Below are 19,520 nucleotides of genomic sequence, written 5' to 3'. Positions count from 1 at the left end.
GGCATGATAGTGACAGAAACTGAACTAGAAAACTTAGGTAAAGAGAAGCTCATGTGACCACAAAATTTAGTGATTTTGTGGCAGTTAAGCCAAAAGAGAAACACAATTTATGATGTAGTTTATTGAATAGAACACAGGTGTTTGTCAGGAATGGAAGTCTTTTTCTGGAGATATTTTTTCAAGAAATTAATTGTAACAGATTTATTAAGATATAATTTACATACTGTACAATTCACCCATTTAAAGTATACATTTTGGTAATTTTTCATATATTCACAGTCATGTGACCATCACCACAGTCAATTTTAGAACATTTTCATGACCTCCAAAAGAAACTCCATACCCTTTAGCAGTCATCTCCTTATCCCTCCAACTGACCTGAAGCCCTAGGCAATCACTTTTAACATAACTGTCACTGTAGATTTGCCTATTTCATATAAATGCAGCCATACAATATGGTGTATTTTTTTGTGACTAGCTTCTTTCACTTAGCATAGTGTTTTCAAGGTTCATAAAATATTATAGGGTGTATTTGTATTTTATTCTTTGTTGTTGCCAAATAATATTCCATTGTATTGATACATCACATTTTGTTTGTTCATTCATGAGTTGATGATCATTTGGGTTGTTTCCACTTTCTGACTCCTATGAGTGATGCTGTTATGAACATTCATTATACAAGTTTTGTGTGGACATATTTTTTATTTCTCTTGGGTTTATGTCTAGGAGAACTGCTGAGTCATGGTTTAACCTTTTTTAACCTTTATGTTTAACCTTTGGAGGAACTGCTAGAATGTTTTCCAAAGCAGCTGCACCATTTTACACTCTTGCCAGCAGTGTATGAGGTTTCTAATTCTCTACATCCTTGCCAATAGTTGTTATTATCTGAGTTTTTGATTATAGCCATCCTAAATGAATGTGAAGAGCTAATCTCATTGTAGTTTTAATTTGCATTTCCATGATGGCTAAAATAACATTGATCATCTTTTCATGTGCTTATTGGCCATTTGCATATCTTGTTTGGAGAAATGTCTATTTAGATCCTTTACCCATTTTTTTTATTGTATTGTCTCTTTATTGCTGATTTATAACAGTTCTTTATTTTAGATACAAGTTTCTTATCATATATATGATTTGCAAAAATTTCTTTCATACTATGGGTTGTCTTCATGTTCTTGATGGTATCTTTTAAAGAACAAATGTTTTTAATTTGATGAAATCCAGTTTATTTAAATGTTTGTTGTTTCTTGTGCTTTGAGTGTCATATTTAAGAAACCATTGTCTAATTCAGGGTCACAAATATTGATGCCTGTGTTTTCTTCAAAGAATATTAGAGCTTTAGGTCTTACATTTGAATCTGTGATCTATTTTGAGTTAATTTTTATGTTAGGTAAGGGTCCAACCTCATTTTTTACATATGGATACCTAGTTGTCTCATTTTAGTCTTTGTATGAAAGTTATTGAATAGTATAAGCTGCAACCTCTTTAATAATTTAAGACATACAGAAGCTTTCCTATGGCTATTTTTTGATCCGTGATTAAAAAAAGCTGTGTCACAGTTTTACGCTATAGTTTGTAAGGACTTATTTTTGGGGACCTAAAAGTAATGCAGTTTTCTCTATGTTCCTTTTTAACAGCTAATATGGTAGGTACATAATACTGTTTTAGAAATCTCAAATAGTAGTTCTTAGCTAGAGGTGTGTATCAAAGTTCTTTTGGAGGAGAGATGGTCTTTTTCAAAATACACATGTAGCTATTCTACTCCTGATCTACTGAATTAGATTTTCTGATTAGGGGCTGCGCATGTGTATTGCATTTTGAAGTAACCTCTTGATTCAGAATAATGAATGGACTTTGCCACTTGCAAGTAAATGTTTAACAGCCACTCAGGGAAAAAAGAAAAAGCCATGCTTTGTAGGATTTGCCAGTTTCTTTGGTGTAAATACTCCTATCATGGTCAGTTTCAAGCTACCAAAGTATTGTCCCTGAATATAGAGTTGTGAAGAGATACTGTTTTGTACACTTGTATAGTATTCTCACACACATGAATGTACATTACATACATATATATGTATATATAATAAATGTAATTAACCACTAGAGTAAAATGTGCTAAAATATTTAGGAAGTGAGTTTTGAGTAATTATTACCTTTGTGATACTATTTAATTGTTTATATAATTTAATTTTTAATTATAGTTTTGTTTAACAATGATTTTCACAGTTCTTAAAAATTTAACAGTTGGCCCTTATGAGTCAGTATAAACTGGTTCAACACACTACGCATGGACTATAGTTAATGTAAAGAACAAACATCTTGAATTTATATTCTGAATACATTACTTTAGGAATTATTTAACTCCATTTTAGTTTCTTTATCTGTCAAATGCAGTTGGTAGCTATATCAATGTGTTGCTGTGAAAAAATAAGTGTAAAACAAGTAACATGACTGACCTGTATTGACTGTTCAATAAATGGTATGAACTGGTATTCGAATAGGTCTTAGACTTTTCTCTCTAATATAAATAGGAGATGAACACCAGCAGTGGAGATTTAGGTACTTAACGGGTATCTAAGCTTAAGTGTGCTGTTGATCATAAAGTTTTATATGTTTAGCATCATAAAGGTTTATATATTTAGTATATCAGCAAAGCTGGCATTTTATTAAGTTTAAAGCCTGATTTTTGCTTTCCCTAGATGAGAAAGCCCTCAAAGGCACCGAGCTTCATACACACCTAAGGCATAGAGTCACAAGATTCAACAATGGTTAGGTTTTAGGGAATTTGCTATCCAAGCTTAAAAAAAGATTGTCAGTAAGCTAGTGTACTAGGCTCTTCATTATTTTGAGTGATAACAGGATAGCTACTGATCATTTCTGCGATACATTTCTACTGCAGTATGTGACTCTTGATCTTCATGTAATGAATTTCTATGGGAAAATTAGATTTAGTTTAGGTAGGGGCAACTATAGCATAGATAGTAGAGCATAGATAGTATGTGTGTGATTTTCCCCAAACTAAATGTAATCCTACCGCTTCTCTGCCACTGACCTCAAATCCAATGTATCTGAGTTATAAGGTTGATAACCCCTGATCTTGTGGAGAAATAAATAAATTGTAATTCTGTAGAGTGTGATGGTATGTCAGAGAGAGATGAACAATTGAAAAGAATGAATAATTGGGAACCAGAGAGCACTTTACAGAGGGGAATGACATTTTGCACTGGGTGTGAAGGATAAATGGGATGAAGGAGGGAAGGGATGAGTTCAGGAAGAGGAAGAAACAAACACGATAAAAATAGGAGTTTTAAAGGATTACTGTGTTTGAGAACCTCCTTTGTTTAAAGAACTACTGTGAAGCTGTTTGCTCAGAGTATAGGAATTATAACATGTGAGTATGAGTTAAGGGCTGAAGATATCTTCACCGATTCACTTCCAGACCCTGGAACTAGTAAGTTCATTTACCAAATAAATGAAAAGTGATTCTGATATTGCAGCCAGTATTGAGAACTCCTGGTGGTCTCAGGTCTGCACTGTCCCGAGCGGTTAGTGAACACTTGACATGTAGCTAGTCTGAATTGAGATGTGCTGTAAGTGTAAAATGCATCCTGAATTTCAAAGACTTAGTATGAGAAAAAGAAAGTCAAAAGTCTCAATAAATTTTTATGTTTATTATATGTGATATTGACAATATTTTGGATATATTGGGTTAAATAAACTATCAAAATTTTAATTTTACCTGTTTTTTCTTTCAAATGTGGCAACAAGAAAATCTTAAAAGTGCACATGTGGTTTGCATTATATTTGTATTGGAAAGGACTGGTCTGGGTGTTTGAACCAGACTTAAGACAATGGAACTGAATTTAACATAATCAGAGGCTAATCTGAGGTAGAGTCGATAGGATTTAATGAGGAGAGTTGGTTTGTAGTCCCTTTTGTATACTAGGCTCATATCATGGACTACTAATTTTTGGCACTGTTTACAGTACTTGTACTGACTCTAATATGCTATTTTGAAACATTTATGGAATTATATATTACATTTTATGGTACTAGATACTTCAACCAGTCTGTAGAACTTTTCAAATGCAGTAATTTAATTGTGTTTTCTTCTATATCAGAGACTTGTTATTTTATGTAATTTGAGCACAATGATCAAATATCTTTGAAAGCAAAATTAGATCTCTGATTATAGAGTCAGATGGAGGAATATTCAGTATTTGATGGTGATTGGGGCATGCATGTGCTCTAGAAGACCTCTGTCTCTTAGGAAAAGCTTTGTGGCTGCATTCAAGAACAGGATTAAATAATTCATTATTGTGGGAGGATATCTAGTTTAGGATTTAAAGACACGGCCTGAGCATCCCTTTGCAAGCCTAAATCTTAGCTCAGAGTGGCTGGGCAATAGTCTTAAGTTTATCTATGTGTATTGATCTTTATTTAATTTTAATTTTTAAAATTGTGAAATATATAAAATTTATCATTTTAAACATTTTAGGTGTATAGTTCAGTGGCATTAGTCATTACCACCACTTTTCATGATCCTTGTTCTTAAAAAATTGAATCATTTTTGTTAATCTGCTCTCTCATGTGAAATTAAAACATTACACTGATATGTGTAATGTTTTTAAAAATATTTTTTTCTTAACCTATCATTTTAATGCTCTTATCTGGTTCCTATAAAAGTCATTTTCAGAGATTTTTCTTCTGAGACTTCAGATGGATGCTTCCTTTCCCTTGCCCACTATTTTTCATAGAGTCATTTTTGTCATTTGCTTCTATTTCCTGCCCCACCTCGACATTATGATGTATCTTCAGATGGAGACTATTTAGACTTGTATTTACCCTCACCTCCACTCTGGATCTATTTAAGAGAGTGTAGAGAATTGACATAATTTCTTTCTTAAACGTTTGATAGAATTCACATGTGAACCCACCTGGGGCTGGTGTTTTATATTTTGAAAGGTTATTAATTATTGACTGAATTTTTTTAGTAGTTATAGGCCTGTTCTTCATGTGTGAATTTTGGCAGATTGTGTCTTTCAAGGAATTAGTCCATTTCATCTAAGTCAGCGATTTTCAGTCTTTTTCATCTCATGGCTCACAAACTAATTGCTAAAATTCTGCCACACACCAAAGAATATATTTTTTTGCTGATCTGACCAAAAAATAGATTCACTTTTGATTGATTTAGAAAAGATAGTAGTAATTACCTACCTTTTTGCTCCAAAATGACTTTTTAAAAAAATGATGTGCCTATTCTTGTATATAAGGATTTCTGGTACCAAGAGTTAATCAGAAGCAACCTTATTATGCCACAGGACCAATAAGATGTAGCGCTATTGTATGACATATATTTATGGCTCAAGACTGGGCATTCACACTGGATGGCTATTGTTATGTTGGTTGTCATTTTTTAATTTGACAACCTAAGGGGAAAGATCTCAGTGCCCCTGATTAAATAGTCAGTTATTGCATGTTTTAAAAATTCTTACAGCACACCAGTTGAAAATTGATGATCTAGGTTATCAAATTTGTGGGCATAGTATTCTTTTAATGTTCTTGGGTTCTGTAGTGATGTCTTCTGGTTTGTTTCTAATATTGATAATTTATCTTTCTCTCATTTTTCTTAGCCTGGGTGTAGGCTTATTGACTTTATTGATCTTTTTTAAAGAACCAGCTTTTGGCTTTATTGATTTTTCTCTGTTGATTTCCTGATTTCTTCTGCTTACTTTAGATTTAGTTTGCTCTTATTTTTTTCAGTTTTATATGGTGGAAGCTTAGGTTATTGATTTTAGATCTTCTGTTCTATTATATGCATTTACTGCTATAAATTTCTAAGCATTGCTTTCCACAAATTTTGATAAGTTTTGTTTCATTTTCATGTAGTATGAAACATTTAAACATTTCCCTTGAAATTTCTTTGACTCATGTGTTAATTAGAAGTGTGTTTAATCTTCAGATGTTTTGGAATTTCCCAGCTATCTTGTGTTACTAGTTCTAGTTTAATTCCATTGTGGTCTCAGGGGAGACAGTGTCTGACTTATGTTTTTTTATAAGTGTGTTCTAGAATGTGGTCTGTTTTTTTTTTTAATCTTCATCCAAGGAGATATATATACACACACATACATATATATATATACATGTACATACAGGTTCTGGCAAAAGTAGGTTTATAGTTGTTTGTATGGAAAATAATACAGTAATTAATAAATAATACAATCAACTGTGTTTCATGTACTCACAACTGTATACTTACTTTTGCCACACAAGTTACTGATTTTAGAGAGAAGGGAAAGGGGAGAGAGAGAAAAACATCAATGTGAGAAGGAAACATCAATCTGTTGCCTCCCGTATGTGCCCCGACCAGAGATCAAACCCACAACTCAGGTATGTGTCCTGACCAGGAATCTAACACAACCTTTTGGTTTAACACGGGGTGATGCTCAAACCAACTGAACCACCAGGCCAGTGCTTTAGAATGTGGTCTATCTTGGTGAGTGTTCCATGTGAACTTGAGAAGAATGTGTATTCTCCTGTCATCTATAAACATCAAACTTTATAGATGTTTGTTATATCTAGTAGATCAGCGATTTTCATCCTATGTGCTGGAAGCATTTTTAAAACATGCAATACCTAGCTGTTTATTCAGGGACACTGACCTCTTTTCTCTTAGATTGTCAAACCAAAAAAATGACAACCAACACAGCAATAGCTGTCAGGTGTAAGTGAATCAAAATTATACCTATTTTTTGGTCAGATTGGCAAAAATATCATATATGTTTTTGATGTGCTACAGAATTTTAGTAATTAGTTTATGTGTGTCATGAGATGAAAAAGGTTGAAAATTGCTGCAGTAGATTAATGGTGCTTTTGAGTTCAACTATGTTCTTGCTGATTTTCTGCCTGCTGCATCTGTCCATTTCTGATAGAGATGTGTTAAAGTCTCCAACTAATACCATGTATTTCTCCTCGCAGTTATATTAGTTTTTGCCTCACGTATTTTGACTCTGAAATTAATATAGGTATTCCACCCTGGCCAGTGTGGTTCGGTTGATTGGGCATCATCCCGTGCACTGAAAGGTGGTTGGTTCGATTCCCGGTCAGGGTACATGCCCAGGTTGTGGGCTCAGTCCACAACCAGGAGGCAGCCGATCAATGTTTCTCTCCCTCTCTCTTCCTCTATCTCTAAAAAAATCAGTAAAAATAGAAATATATACATATATAGCTATTTCCACTTGCTTGTGCTTAGTATTAGCATAGTATATATTTCTCCATCCCTTTCCTTTAAATCTATATGTGTCTTTATATCTAAAGTTGGTTTTTCATAGACAGCATATAGTTGGGTCTTGTTTTAAAGTAATTATTGATATATTTGAATTAATATGTACCATATTTGTTACCATCTTTTATTTGTTACCATTGTTCTGATTTTTTTTTTGTCTGCCATTCTTTTGGTGCCTTTTATGGTTTTAAATGAGCATTTTACATTATTTAATTTTTTCTCCTTAGCATATTATTGTTTTTTACTTTTTTTAGTGGTTGCCCTAGATTTTGCAATGTACATTTACAACTCATTCAAGTCTGCTTTTAAATAACACTGTAGCATTTCCCAAGTGGTGCACATACCTCATAATCAAATATTCCTAATACTTTGTATGGAATATTTTAAGAAGTATTGGAATTTCCTGCTCTTTAAAGATTTGGTAGAACTCTCATGTGAAATCAGCTGAGTCTTGTATGCCTTTATACCTTCTTTAACTGCTTTATTTTCTCCAGTAAAAATTAGTAGACTTTAGACTGTTGAAGTTAATTTTGGGAAGTAGTATTTTTCTAGAAAAATTATTTTATCTGGGTTTTTAAACTTGTTTGCATAGAGTTGTATGAAGAAATCTCATGTTTTACATTTTTCTTTGTTCTAATGGCTGTTTTTACTTTGTCATATCTGATTTTGAATACTTCCGATTTCTCCCCTTTTTTTTCTCCCCTTTTTTTTCATTTGGTTAGCCAGTGGTTTATTTTCAATGAATCAGCTTTTATATTTATATATTAGTTCTTTATCTTTTCTAACACATTTATTCGTTGTTTTCTTTGTTAATTCTTTCTTTTGTTTATTGTATTCCTTTTCATTGTTGAATTAGTTGAGCATTGCCCTAACTGGTTTGGCTCAGTGGTTAGAGCGTCGGCCTGCGGACTGAAGGTTCCTGGGTTCAATTCCTGGTCAAAGGCATGTACCTCAGTTGCAGGCTTGATTCCTGGCCCTGGTTGGGATGCGTGCTGGAGGCAACCAATTGATGAGAGAGATTACATCACTCTCTCTTTCTCCCTTCCACTCTCTCTGAAAAGCAATGAAAAAAATATCCTCGGGCGAGGATTTTAAAAAAAAAAATTAGTTGAGCATTTATTTTCATTTTTATTTACATTAGTATTTAATGCTATTAACTTTTCTCTGATAGCTGTATTAGCTGAATTTCATGGATCTCATATATCATGTTTTCGTTATCATTACTTCCAAGAAATTCTCTGCTGTACACCTGAAATCAATAAAGTAATATTGAAAGTAAACATAATAAAAAAAATTCTTCCACTTCAGGTTTGGATTTCACCTATGATCCAATAATTGTTTAATGGCATGTTTTAAAATTTTGAGGTTGAAGAGCTTTTTGTTTTTATGTGTGTATTCTTTTGATCAAATAATTTTAGTTATTATTCTTTATATTTCTATTTTTTTAATTTGATGACATTTTCTTTGTGACCCAAAATAGTTAATTTTTCTGACTTTTCCCCCTGTGTTTGAAAAGAAGGTGGATATTTTACTTTGAGGTTTTCAGAGTCTAACATGTATACCTAAAACACCTGTTTTTTTGGCTCTTCTGTATTTTTAATAACTTTGTCTAATTGATCTATCTTGGTTGTTTGAGGATGTCTCTTTTTTTATCCTCACCCAAGGATATGTTGTTGTTGTTTTTAATTGATCTTAGAGAGAGAGGAATGGGCGGGGAGAGAGAGAGAGAGAGAGAGAAAGAAACATGGGTGTGAGAAGGAAGTATCAATTGGTTTCCTCCAGTATGAGACCTAACTGGGGGTCAAACCCACAACAGGTATGTGCCTTGACCAGGAATCAAACCCACCTTTGATGTATGGGATGATGCTCCAACCACCTGAGCCACCTGGCCAGGGCTGAAGATGTCTTTTTAAAGTATCTTACTAGTAGAGTGTTTCTGTCTAGTTCTCTCCCTATCTCTGTGGTTTCTGTTCTTTACTACTGTATTATTGGGTGCATAGATACAGAGATATTAATAACTGTTCTCTCTTTGATATAATTTTTTTTAATGTGTTTTGAGAATACTTGATTTTTGTGATCTGTTGAATATTTTCGGAATTTATAATCTTGTTTACTCGTGGCTCTGCTTATTCTGAGACAACCTAGTATAATTTTTGTGGCCAATATATGAAAGAAAGTCTCTGATAACCCTATTATGGAATTTCTCTTCAGTATAGTATAAAGAAAATAAACTATAGTTTCCAAAGTATAGACCAACATTTTTTTATTGTCTTTGTTTCTATAATATTGAGAGGATCTGAAATTGCACATCTGTGAATAATTTAAAAATATTTAAATGTCAGATTATATCTATTCTAAAAGCTATAGACTGAGCTAAGTCCTTGAGATAATATCCAGGCCAAAAAACAATGAGTCATTGTTTTCGTTAAAGTTTTTAGTCTCGATCAGAAGTGTCCAATTGAAAAGGTTTAAAAACATTAAGGTGAGAACCATAATCTTTTAAATTAATAATGGGTTTTTCCATTGTCAGTAGTTGTGGTATAAAATGTGATGATAAATGACAGAAAAGAAAAATTTGGATTAACATTAAATTTAATTTTATCCCAGAATATATAAAGCTAAAAGTTCATCATCACCAAACCAGTATTCCAAGAAATGTTAAAGGTTCTTCTTTAAGAAGGGGGGAAGATCATAAATATCAATAATAAAATGACAATAACTACATACCTATTAATAATTACCTTAAGTGTAAATGGATTAAATGCTGCAATTAAAAGACATAGGGTTGCTGAATGGATAAGAAAATTAGACCCATACATGTGCTGTCTACAAGAGACCCATTTCAGATGGAAAGACACACAGACTGAAAGCATAAGGATGGAAAAAGATATTTCATTCAAATGGAAATGATAAAAGCTAGGATAGCAATGCTTATATATAAGCTTTAAAACAAAGACTATAACAAGAGACAAAGAAACACTAAATAATGATAAAGCAATCATTTCGACAAGAGGAATAACCCTTGTAAATGTTATTGCACCCAACATAGCAGCATCTAAATATATAAAGTAAGTATTGATGTATATAAAGGAAGAGATTGACAGTAATACAGTTATTGTAGGAGACTTGAACACCCATTGACATCAATGGATAGATCATCCAGACAGAAAGTCAAGGAAACAGCCTTAAATGACACATTATACCAAATGAATTTAATTGATATTTTAGAGCATTTCACCCCAAAGCAGCAGAAGATACATTCTTTTCAAGTGCACATGAACATTTTCCAGGCTAGACCACATGTTAGTCCACAAAACAAGCCTCAATAACTTTAAGAAGATTGAAATCAAGTATCTTTTCCAACAACAATGATATGAAACTAGAAGTCATTTACAAGAAGAAACTGAAAAACATGCAAACATAGGGTTAAATAACATTCTACTAAGCAATGAATGGGTTAACAACAAAATCAAGAAAGAAATCAAAAGATACCCTGAGACACATAAAAATGAAAATAGAATGACCCAAGATTTTTGGGACACAGCCACAGCAATTCTAAGAGGGAAAGTAAAAGCAATACAGGCCTACCTCAAGAAACACCTCAAATCAACAATCTAACATACCTAATAGCCCTGGGCGGGGGGCGGGGGGACGACGACAACAAAGCCCAAAGTGAGTAGAAAGAAGGAAATGATAAAGGTCAGAACGAAAATAAACTAAATGGAGTCTAAAAAAAGATACGAAAGATCAAGTGCTTTTTTTAAAAAAATAAAATTAATAAACCTTTAACTAGACTCATTAAGAAAAAAGAGAGAGGACCCAAATAAATGAAATCAAATGAAAGAGTAGAAATAACTGGCACCACAGGAATACAAATGATTATAAGAAAATATTGTGAACAATTATATTCCAACAAATTGGACAATCTAGAAGAAATGGAGAAATTTTTAGAAACATACAATCTTTCAAGACTGAATCAAGAAGAAACAGGAAATATGAACAGACTGACATCTAATGAAATCAAATTAGTAATCCATAACTCCCAACAAACAAAAGTCCTGGACCAGATGGCTTTACAGGTGAATTTTACCAAACATTCAAAGAATTAACATTTATCCTTCTCAAAGTATTCCAGAAAATTCAAGCAGAGGAAAGGCTTCCAAGCTTATTTTATGAGGACAGCCAGCATTAATAACTCTGACTTCAAAACCAGACCAAAAAATTACAAAAAAAAAAGAAAATTAGAGGCCAATATCCATTGTGAACGTAGATGGAAAAATCCACAACAAAATACTAGCACACCAAATTCAGAAGTACATTAAAAAGATCACACACCATGGTTAAGTGGGATTTATTACTGGGATGCAAAGTTGGTTCAGTATCCACAAGTCAGTTGATGTTATACATCACATAAAATGGATAAAAGTCATATTATTATATCGATAGATTCAAAAAAAGCATTTGACAAAATTTAACATCCATTTTTGATAAAAACAATAAATGGGAATAGAGTAATTATACCTCAACATAATAAAGGCCATATATGACAAGCCACAGTTAACATCATCCTCAAAGGGGAAAAGCTAAAAGCATTTTACTTAAGATAGGAACAAGACAGGGATGTGCACTTTCACCACTTTTATTCAACAAGTCTTAGCCATAGCAATCAGACAATAAAAAGAAATAAAGGTGTCCAAATTGGAAAGTAAGTAAAATTGTCCTTATTTACAGATGACATGATTCTATAGAGAACCCCAGAGATTCCACACACACATAAAATTATTAGAAGTGATAAACTCAGTAAAGTAACAGGATACAAAATTAATATTCTGAAATTGATTGCATTTTTGTACACCAATAATGAACTTTCAGAAAGAGAAATTAAGAAACATAGACTTGATTTTAGTTACAAAATGTCAATTGTACTAATATAGCTTAGGGTGGCATGACCTGACAATAGTTTTGGATAAACACAAGGATAGCTAGTTAACTATAAACAATAGGCAAAGTTTGATATGATTTCTAGAAGTGTAAGGCTTAAGTTCCTCTTTAATCATTATTATGGGCTATATACCTTGAGGCTCCTCCCATTACAATAAAACCCGATCCTGGATAAGAGACAGCAAGCATATTTTTAATGCATTGCTGCTTTCTCAACATGAAAGAGCAGCAAAAACAAGAAAAAAAACAATTGAAACCAAGGATTGAGCAGCAAATATGAAAGCTGGTGGTGGCCTTGAGACTTTTATGAGTATTAAAGCTGGTAGAGACTAAGCCTTACGGAGGAGAGAATTGGTGAACTGAAATATGGAGCTGAAGAATTTATCCAGAATGCTGCACATAAATACAGGGTTATAGAGAAGATTGAAGAGGTTCAGAAATGTGGGGGAAATCCTTAGGAAATCTAAGTACATCTACTTGGAATCCCAGAAAAATATGAATGTGAGAATGACAACATTGAAAGAAGTAGTGGCAAAGAATTTTTCATAATTCATGACATCTACAGATACAGAAAGCACAATACATATCAAGTAGCGTATTATATTGAAACTGCAAAACTAGAAACACCCCAAGAAAAAAAGTCAAATCCTCCTACAAAGGCCAAGCAGAATAACAGAATGACATGGAAGCCAAAATATAGTGGAATGATATTCTCAAAGTGCTGAGATAAATCTACCAACCCATAGTAGTTTTTTAAAGAAGATATAATAAAGAGGTTTTCAGATAAAATCAAAGTGGTGACTACTAGGAGACTTTCAGTAAATAGAGAATGTCTAAAAGGGTATGGGGGGGGCGGTGTTTATATATCAGGAAGATATAAAGGTGATCCGAGGAAATGTTTACTAGGTTGGAACAGTCTGTTATTGCCTATGCAGTTGTAAAAAATGTAGCATTGTACTTTCAGAAGGTGAAGTATAGTATCAAAGATGTAGTGTAAGTTGCTTTACACTCCCCAAAATCTATTCCATCACCTTTTCTTTTTGTACCTGCATTATGGTTTTGGGAATTGACCCAAGGTTAACACCTGGGCCCTGATTAGTGTAATTTAGTCATAATAATCCCATTCTCTTTGCTAATTCAGTTGACTTAGCAACCAAGCCCATGGCCATTATCTTGATATCAATTATTGATTCAGATGTGTCCAGAAGGAAAGAATTCTTATGTCATAGTAGGTGAGAAGCACCCTGGGGAAACCTAGATTGCTTGTTATTATGGTAAAAGAAATATACCTTAATGTGAAGTCAACACTAGGAATAGCAGAGCTGTGAGATAGGAAAAAACAGTAAGAAATTTTGGTCTCTAATGACTTCAGGGTGTTAAATCACCCAGCCCTGAAGTTTATCCTGTTTCTAGGCTTCGTTTTATGTGAGATTGTAGTTTGAATTTACATAGTGTATAGGTTGTAATTTCTTGTTTAAACTCCACCAAAACTCCTGCCTTCAAAAAATAAGTTAGACTACATTAATACAAGTATAATTTCAATTCTATAGCAGAAGATGTAGAAGCTACATGCTATATGCTGCTTTGGCAAGACTAGATTAATTTTAGCTATCACATTTTACTGACGCACACTGGAAAATTAGCATGCCCAGAGAAGGTGACAGGAGTGATGAGGGATGTGAAAATCATGAAATGTTACTGTGTGATCAATGTGTAGGGTATTTCCTTACACATTGGCCTGGTATAAGAAGATATTTCCATATACTTTGGTTTGGTATAAGAAGATATTGAAATGATTTGGTTACAGCATTCGGATATTTAAATGACTCTCCTTTAGAGGAAGAATTAGATTTGTTTTTCCGCATTTCAGTTCTCAGAACTAATTCCAATCAGTAGAAATTCTGGAGAGGTACAAGAAAGTTGTGATCAGTGTAAGAAAGAGTTTTCTAATAATTAGAACTGTCTGGAAATGTAAGTAAAGGGGTGCAGTAGTGAAGAGCAATCAGTGGAGACTGCAAATAAATTTTTTCCTAAAATTACTCTAATGAGGACTTCTATAATTATACAGTATTTAACAAACAATTTTCTACATGAGGTATGAGGTTGGATTATATTAGTTTCAAAGACCCCTAACATTTTATTCTAGTTGTTGATACAATTATTGTATTGGTTTTCAACTCTTTTGGCCTCAGCACTTCTTTTGAGAGCAAATTCTTGATGATGCCTCCTTACTATCTAAAAATAAAATTTATAATGTATATAGTCTGCCCATACATATAATACTTAAGAAATAAATATGAATCTAATATAAAGTAGAAATAAAATGAAAGTAATTTAAAGTAAAACTCCACAATCATTTATTATATTTCTGAAATGTAAAAAAGTTTTAAAAGCAAACATTTTTCCTAAGTTAGGCATAGACTTATTTAGCAGCAAAAACTGATCTTAATTGGCATAAAACTAATTATAGTTTTTATCCAATTGGTGAATTCATGTTTCGCTGCAAAAAGATTAGCATGTTTGCCCAGCCAGCGTGGCTCCAGGAGATTGAGGTTCAATCCCCGGTCAAGGCACATGCTCCATGTGATCCAGGAGATTGAGGCTCAGTCTCCGGTCAAGGCACATGCTTGGGTTTCAGGTTCGATCCCTGGTAGGTAGCGTGCAGGAGGCAGCTGATTGATGACTCTCTCATCGTTGATGTTTCTCTGTCTTTCCCTCTCCCTCCTTCTCTCTGAAATGAATAAAGACATATTTAAAATATATATTTGCCACGTTGCTGTTCTTCAGTGAAATATTCTATGTCTTTTCATTGTGGTGCTACGCTAGAACTTTTCACTTCCTCTACTTGATGGATGAGTGATTATTTGTAAAACTGATTCTTTGTTGAAACAAAGATGAATGAAGTTAGAAATATCTTGTATTACAATAACTATCTCATACAATTTTTTAAAAATATAGTAACTTATATGTATTTTTTTTTTTTTTTAGAAAGAATCTTCAAGGGGGAGACATAGGGAAAAGGAAGACATAAAAATCACCAAGGAGAGAACCCCAGAAAGTGAAGAAGAAAATGTAGAATGGGAAACTAATAGAGATGGTGAGTTTCCAAAATCTTTGTTTATATAGTGAATTTATTGATTATTCACTTTTTGGCTTCAAAACACTTTTCAACTGTGATCTCCCTATTGGTAGAAAATGGCATATAATGGCAGAACAAAGGCAGAAAAAGCTGTTTACACTGCAATTTTCAACTTCCCCATCCTTTTTTTACTTCTTAGAACTTTATTGTGCACCATCACAGTCCTTTGGGATTTTTTTTTTTTCTAAATATGTCTTAATTGATTTCAGAGAGAGGAAGGGAGGGGGAGAGAGAGAGAGAAACATCAGTGATGAGAGTCATTGATTGGCTACCTCCTGCACGCCCCCTACTGGGGATAGAGCACACAACGTGAGCGTATTCCCTGACTGAGAATCGAAACTCGACCTCCTAGATCATAGGATGTTCAACCGCTAAGCCACACCTGGCTGGCTGGGCAGTCCTTTGGAATTTTATTATATTTATAAATTTTCAGTTCCTCAACATTGGGGTTAAGAAATTAAATCTAAATTTATGCTTATCGTTTTTCATAAAATATTAAAAGACTTAAAAATTTTAAGGACCTGGGAAAATTATTTCCATAGAATTGTTGACTTTCATCTTTCAAAAGAGATCCAAATCCTATAATAATTGAGACCTGGAATTTGTTCATGAAAAATTAGTAAAATCATCTTTTAGTCATTAACAAATAAGGATTTATTTTCTATACCATGAATGTTCTTCACTTCTATGACCTTCTGAAAGTTGAGGACAATTGCCTCACACTACCAGATACAGAGAAAGGGAACTCATTTGTTGAATGTGTTGGGTGTGCTGGGCATTTTAATATAATTTATATAATTACCTCATTAATTCAATAATTTTACTCCTTCTGTTACACATGACATAACTAAAGTATTTAAGAACTTTAAGCAACTTCTCAGCAGTAAGCTGAAAACTTAGGCCAGGAGTTACAAAATTATAGGTTGTGGGCCAGCCACCTCTTTCTGCAAATAAAACTTTTGGAACAAAGCCATACCCATTTGGTTACGTATTTTTCTTTGGCTGTTTTTGAGCTACCATAGGTAAGTTGATTACTTGTGAAAGCCAAGAACCTGCAAGCGTACAATAGTTACTCCTATAATTAACACTCTCTGAAAACTTATAAAGACTAGTATTTGAATTGTACCCTAAATGCCTCTACAGTAATTTGAACATCAGTACTTTTTAAGGAAATTTATTCAGCCTTTGGACAGCATTGTCTGTTGAAGAGTTGCGTCTAAGAACAAATAGGAAACTCTCCTATGATTAGTTCATTGGGATTTCATAAGCCAATCTAATACCTCTTACAAAATACAGGCTGTCCCCCCCCTAAGAAATGTATACATACTTTAACAGCTGATAGCTCAATTTTGAAAATAAAATGTATTTTAATAAACACTGCCTTTGTAATTATTCAAAGTGTGTGTATACATTTTGGGGGACACCCTACAGTTGTAAAGGCAGCTGTAATGTTCCATTGTGGTTGATCCATTAGTGAATATATTGAAATAAAATATTACAAACCTTGACTCTTTAAGATTGGATAGCTAATTTTTCTTGAATACTAAGGAATTAACTCTTAACATACCCAACATTCTTTTTCTTTTGTTTTTGGATTTTTAAAAATTCTGAAATTTATTGGAAACTTCCTATCTTTAAAAATAAAAATGTATCTGTTTCTATTACAATAATGCATGCATTTTGTTGAAAATTTAAAAGGTTCAGAAAAGCCTAAATCATTTCCCCCATGTTTTCATTGTAGCTGTTTCAAAACCTCTCCTTAAATCTCTAATCCCTTTATTTGTCCTGCTTGCTATTTACTACACAGAGGTGATACAACGTTTCTTCTTCCTCAAGCTCCTTCAACTTCTTGCCACTATACTCTTACAAATTAGTTTTTTATTTACATCTAAACTTTTTTATTTCCCTTTTGTTCTGTGTGAGAGGCCTCCCTCCTACTGTATAAGGTTATATTCCCCTGTTTTCTGGATCTGATTTCCTTCCACCTTTGCAATCCTGTTTGTTTATTGAGCTTTCTCTTTTATATCTTTAACATCCACCTTGGCACATTTTTTCTTCTCCCCATGTTACTTTTAGCCATCACCCTGCTTGTCCTACTTTGCAACTAAAATACCTTACTCTCTCTACTTTTTTTACTGCATACTTGTTCAGTCTTCTGACCTATGTCTTCACTAAAACTGTTCTTCAAGGTCCCTAATAAACCTCTCTTTGCTAAATAAATGGGGACATTCTTGTCTCCATCTTCTATAACCTTTCTGCAGCACATGACACATTCAAGAACCTCTGTCTTTTTGAAATACTTTTCCCCTTGGCTTCCATCTATCACTCTTCAGGTTTTCTATCTCCCTGTTGAGTCCCTTTGGTTTTATATAGACTCCTTATAGTCTGTCTCTTCCTTAACTGTTGATTGCCAGTGCTTTATTCTAGGCTATCATGTAAAAAAATACTAAAGTCATTTTCTTACAAGAACCTTTTATGTGTCCAATTCTTTTAAAAGATGAGTAAATGTCTTTTATAGTAGTTTCACTTACAAAGTAGTTACCTGGTTATGTATGTTTTCTCTGGATTGAAACTGGCAGGTTTTAGAAATTGTGTATCTTTTAAATACTGAAGCATGGATTTAGACAGTTACCTCTATTCCCAGATAGTGACAACTGAACTGGTTTTATGGACTTACCTTCTGCATTTTCAAAGTGAATAGCAGTTTTGGCTAAATGTAGAAGAACTTGGTCTGTACTAGTATATCTAAAAATTTTTTGGTCTCAGAACACTTTATATTGTTTTTAAGGAAGAGCTTTTGTCTTTCTAGATTATCTGTTTCAATAATTACCATATTAGAATTTGAATCTGAGAAATTTTTAAAATATTTATTCGTTAATTCGTTTTACAATGACAGTAATTAACCCAACATAAAATTATATGGAAAATAACTGCTTTTCAAAACAAAAATAAAAACTTTGAGGTGGTAGCATGTTTTACATGTTTTCCAAATCTTTTTAATGTCCAGTCAAGAAGGCAGAGGAGGTAAATGCTGTGTTTGCCTATTCTTATAACCACATTAGCATTACAGCTAAATTATAGAACAGTCAGTCTGGAGAACCATCTGAAGAGTAGTTGAACAGTGGTCCTTTAAAGTTATAAAGAAGAAGCCATGTCAAGAGGCTTCTGGGTAGTAAGGGCAGAGATGCAAAACAGGTTGACCCCACACCCACAGGTAGTGGTTGAGAGTTGGGAGGGATATCTCAGCTGATATCCGTACATGCACTACTGGAGGCTCTTTCAGCAGTGGGCGGCCAGACTTGATCAGGTGATCAGCTTAAAAACTTTTGAAGGTACACAGGTGCCAGGCAGGCAGCAACTGACGTCATGTGCCGTGTCCCTCTTGCTGAGTGGCCCCAGAGTTGGGACTGGTGCCAAATCTGTAGCTGCATTAACCTGGTGAACACCACTCACCCCACTCTGTTGACTTTCAGAGACTCTGCATCACCCAACTCACATACTCGGTTGGCAGTGTGGCCTCTCCCATGCCCCTTCAGGCCCAGCACAAAGCAGCTGCCAACCACAGATTGCTTTGTATGTCCTACCAAGTAGCCCTAGGTGGTCATAGGGAACAACTGACCGTAGCCTGTACCAGAGACCCACCCAAGGGGCCCGAGAACCAGCACACACAATGGGTGGTCTTGGCAGGCACCAGAGCCCCCCTGGGTGAATCCTGTTCCATGGGGATAGCCACCAGATATTAGCTTGTACTCTGTGGTCATGGCTAGTCCTCACAACCAGTTAGCCTGAGGGTCATCCCTATCCCCTGATGTACCAACAGCCATCAAGGTTCAACTACAATAGGAGGGCACATTACAACTCACACAAGGGATACTCCTGAAACCCTGGCTCAGGTAATCAGGGAGACTGTGCCACTGGGCCTATGGGTCACCTATTGCATAAGATGACCCTGCCAAGACTGGGAGACATAATACAGATCTACCTAATACATAGAAGCAAACACAGAGAGGCAGCTAAAATGAGGAGACAAAGAAATATGCCCCAATGAAAGAACAAGAGAAATCCTCAGAAAAATAATTATATGAAATGAAAGCAACCAAAATATCAGGTGTAGAGTTAAAAACAATAGTTATAAGGCTGCTCAAGGACATTAGGGGA

The 19,520-nt window shown here is 34.1% G+C and overlaps 1 protein-coding gene across 7 annotated transcripts in view; it reads left to right on the top strand.

The window, feature by feature from the left end:
• The window catches only part of ZC3H13 (zinc finger CCCH-type containing 13), an 86,598-nt gene that overhangs the window by 10,364 nt on the left and 56,714 nt on the right, over nt 1–19,520 (top strand). For all 7 annotated transcript variants that reach the window (XM_016219530.2, XM_016219533.2, XM_016219531.2 and 4 more), the window contains one exon: nt 15,212–15,320. In XM_016219530.2, the coding sequence (XP_016075016.2) occupies nt 15,212–15,320 (109 nt within the window). The remainder of the gene's footprint in view (nt 1–15,211; nt 15,321–19,520) is intronic.

The sequence above is a fragment of the Miniopterus natalensis genome, chromosome 2 (genome assembly GCF_054644295.1).
Source record: "Miniopterus natalensis isolate mMinNat1 chromosome 2, mMinNat1.hap1, whole genome shotgun sequence".
Classification (NCBI taxonomy): Eukaryota; Metazoa; Chordata; class Mammalia; order Chiroptera; family Miniopteridae; genus Miniopterus; species Miniopterus natalensis.
This window is presented reverse-complemented; position numbering and strand designations above follow the sequence as displayed.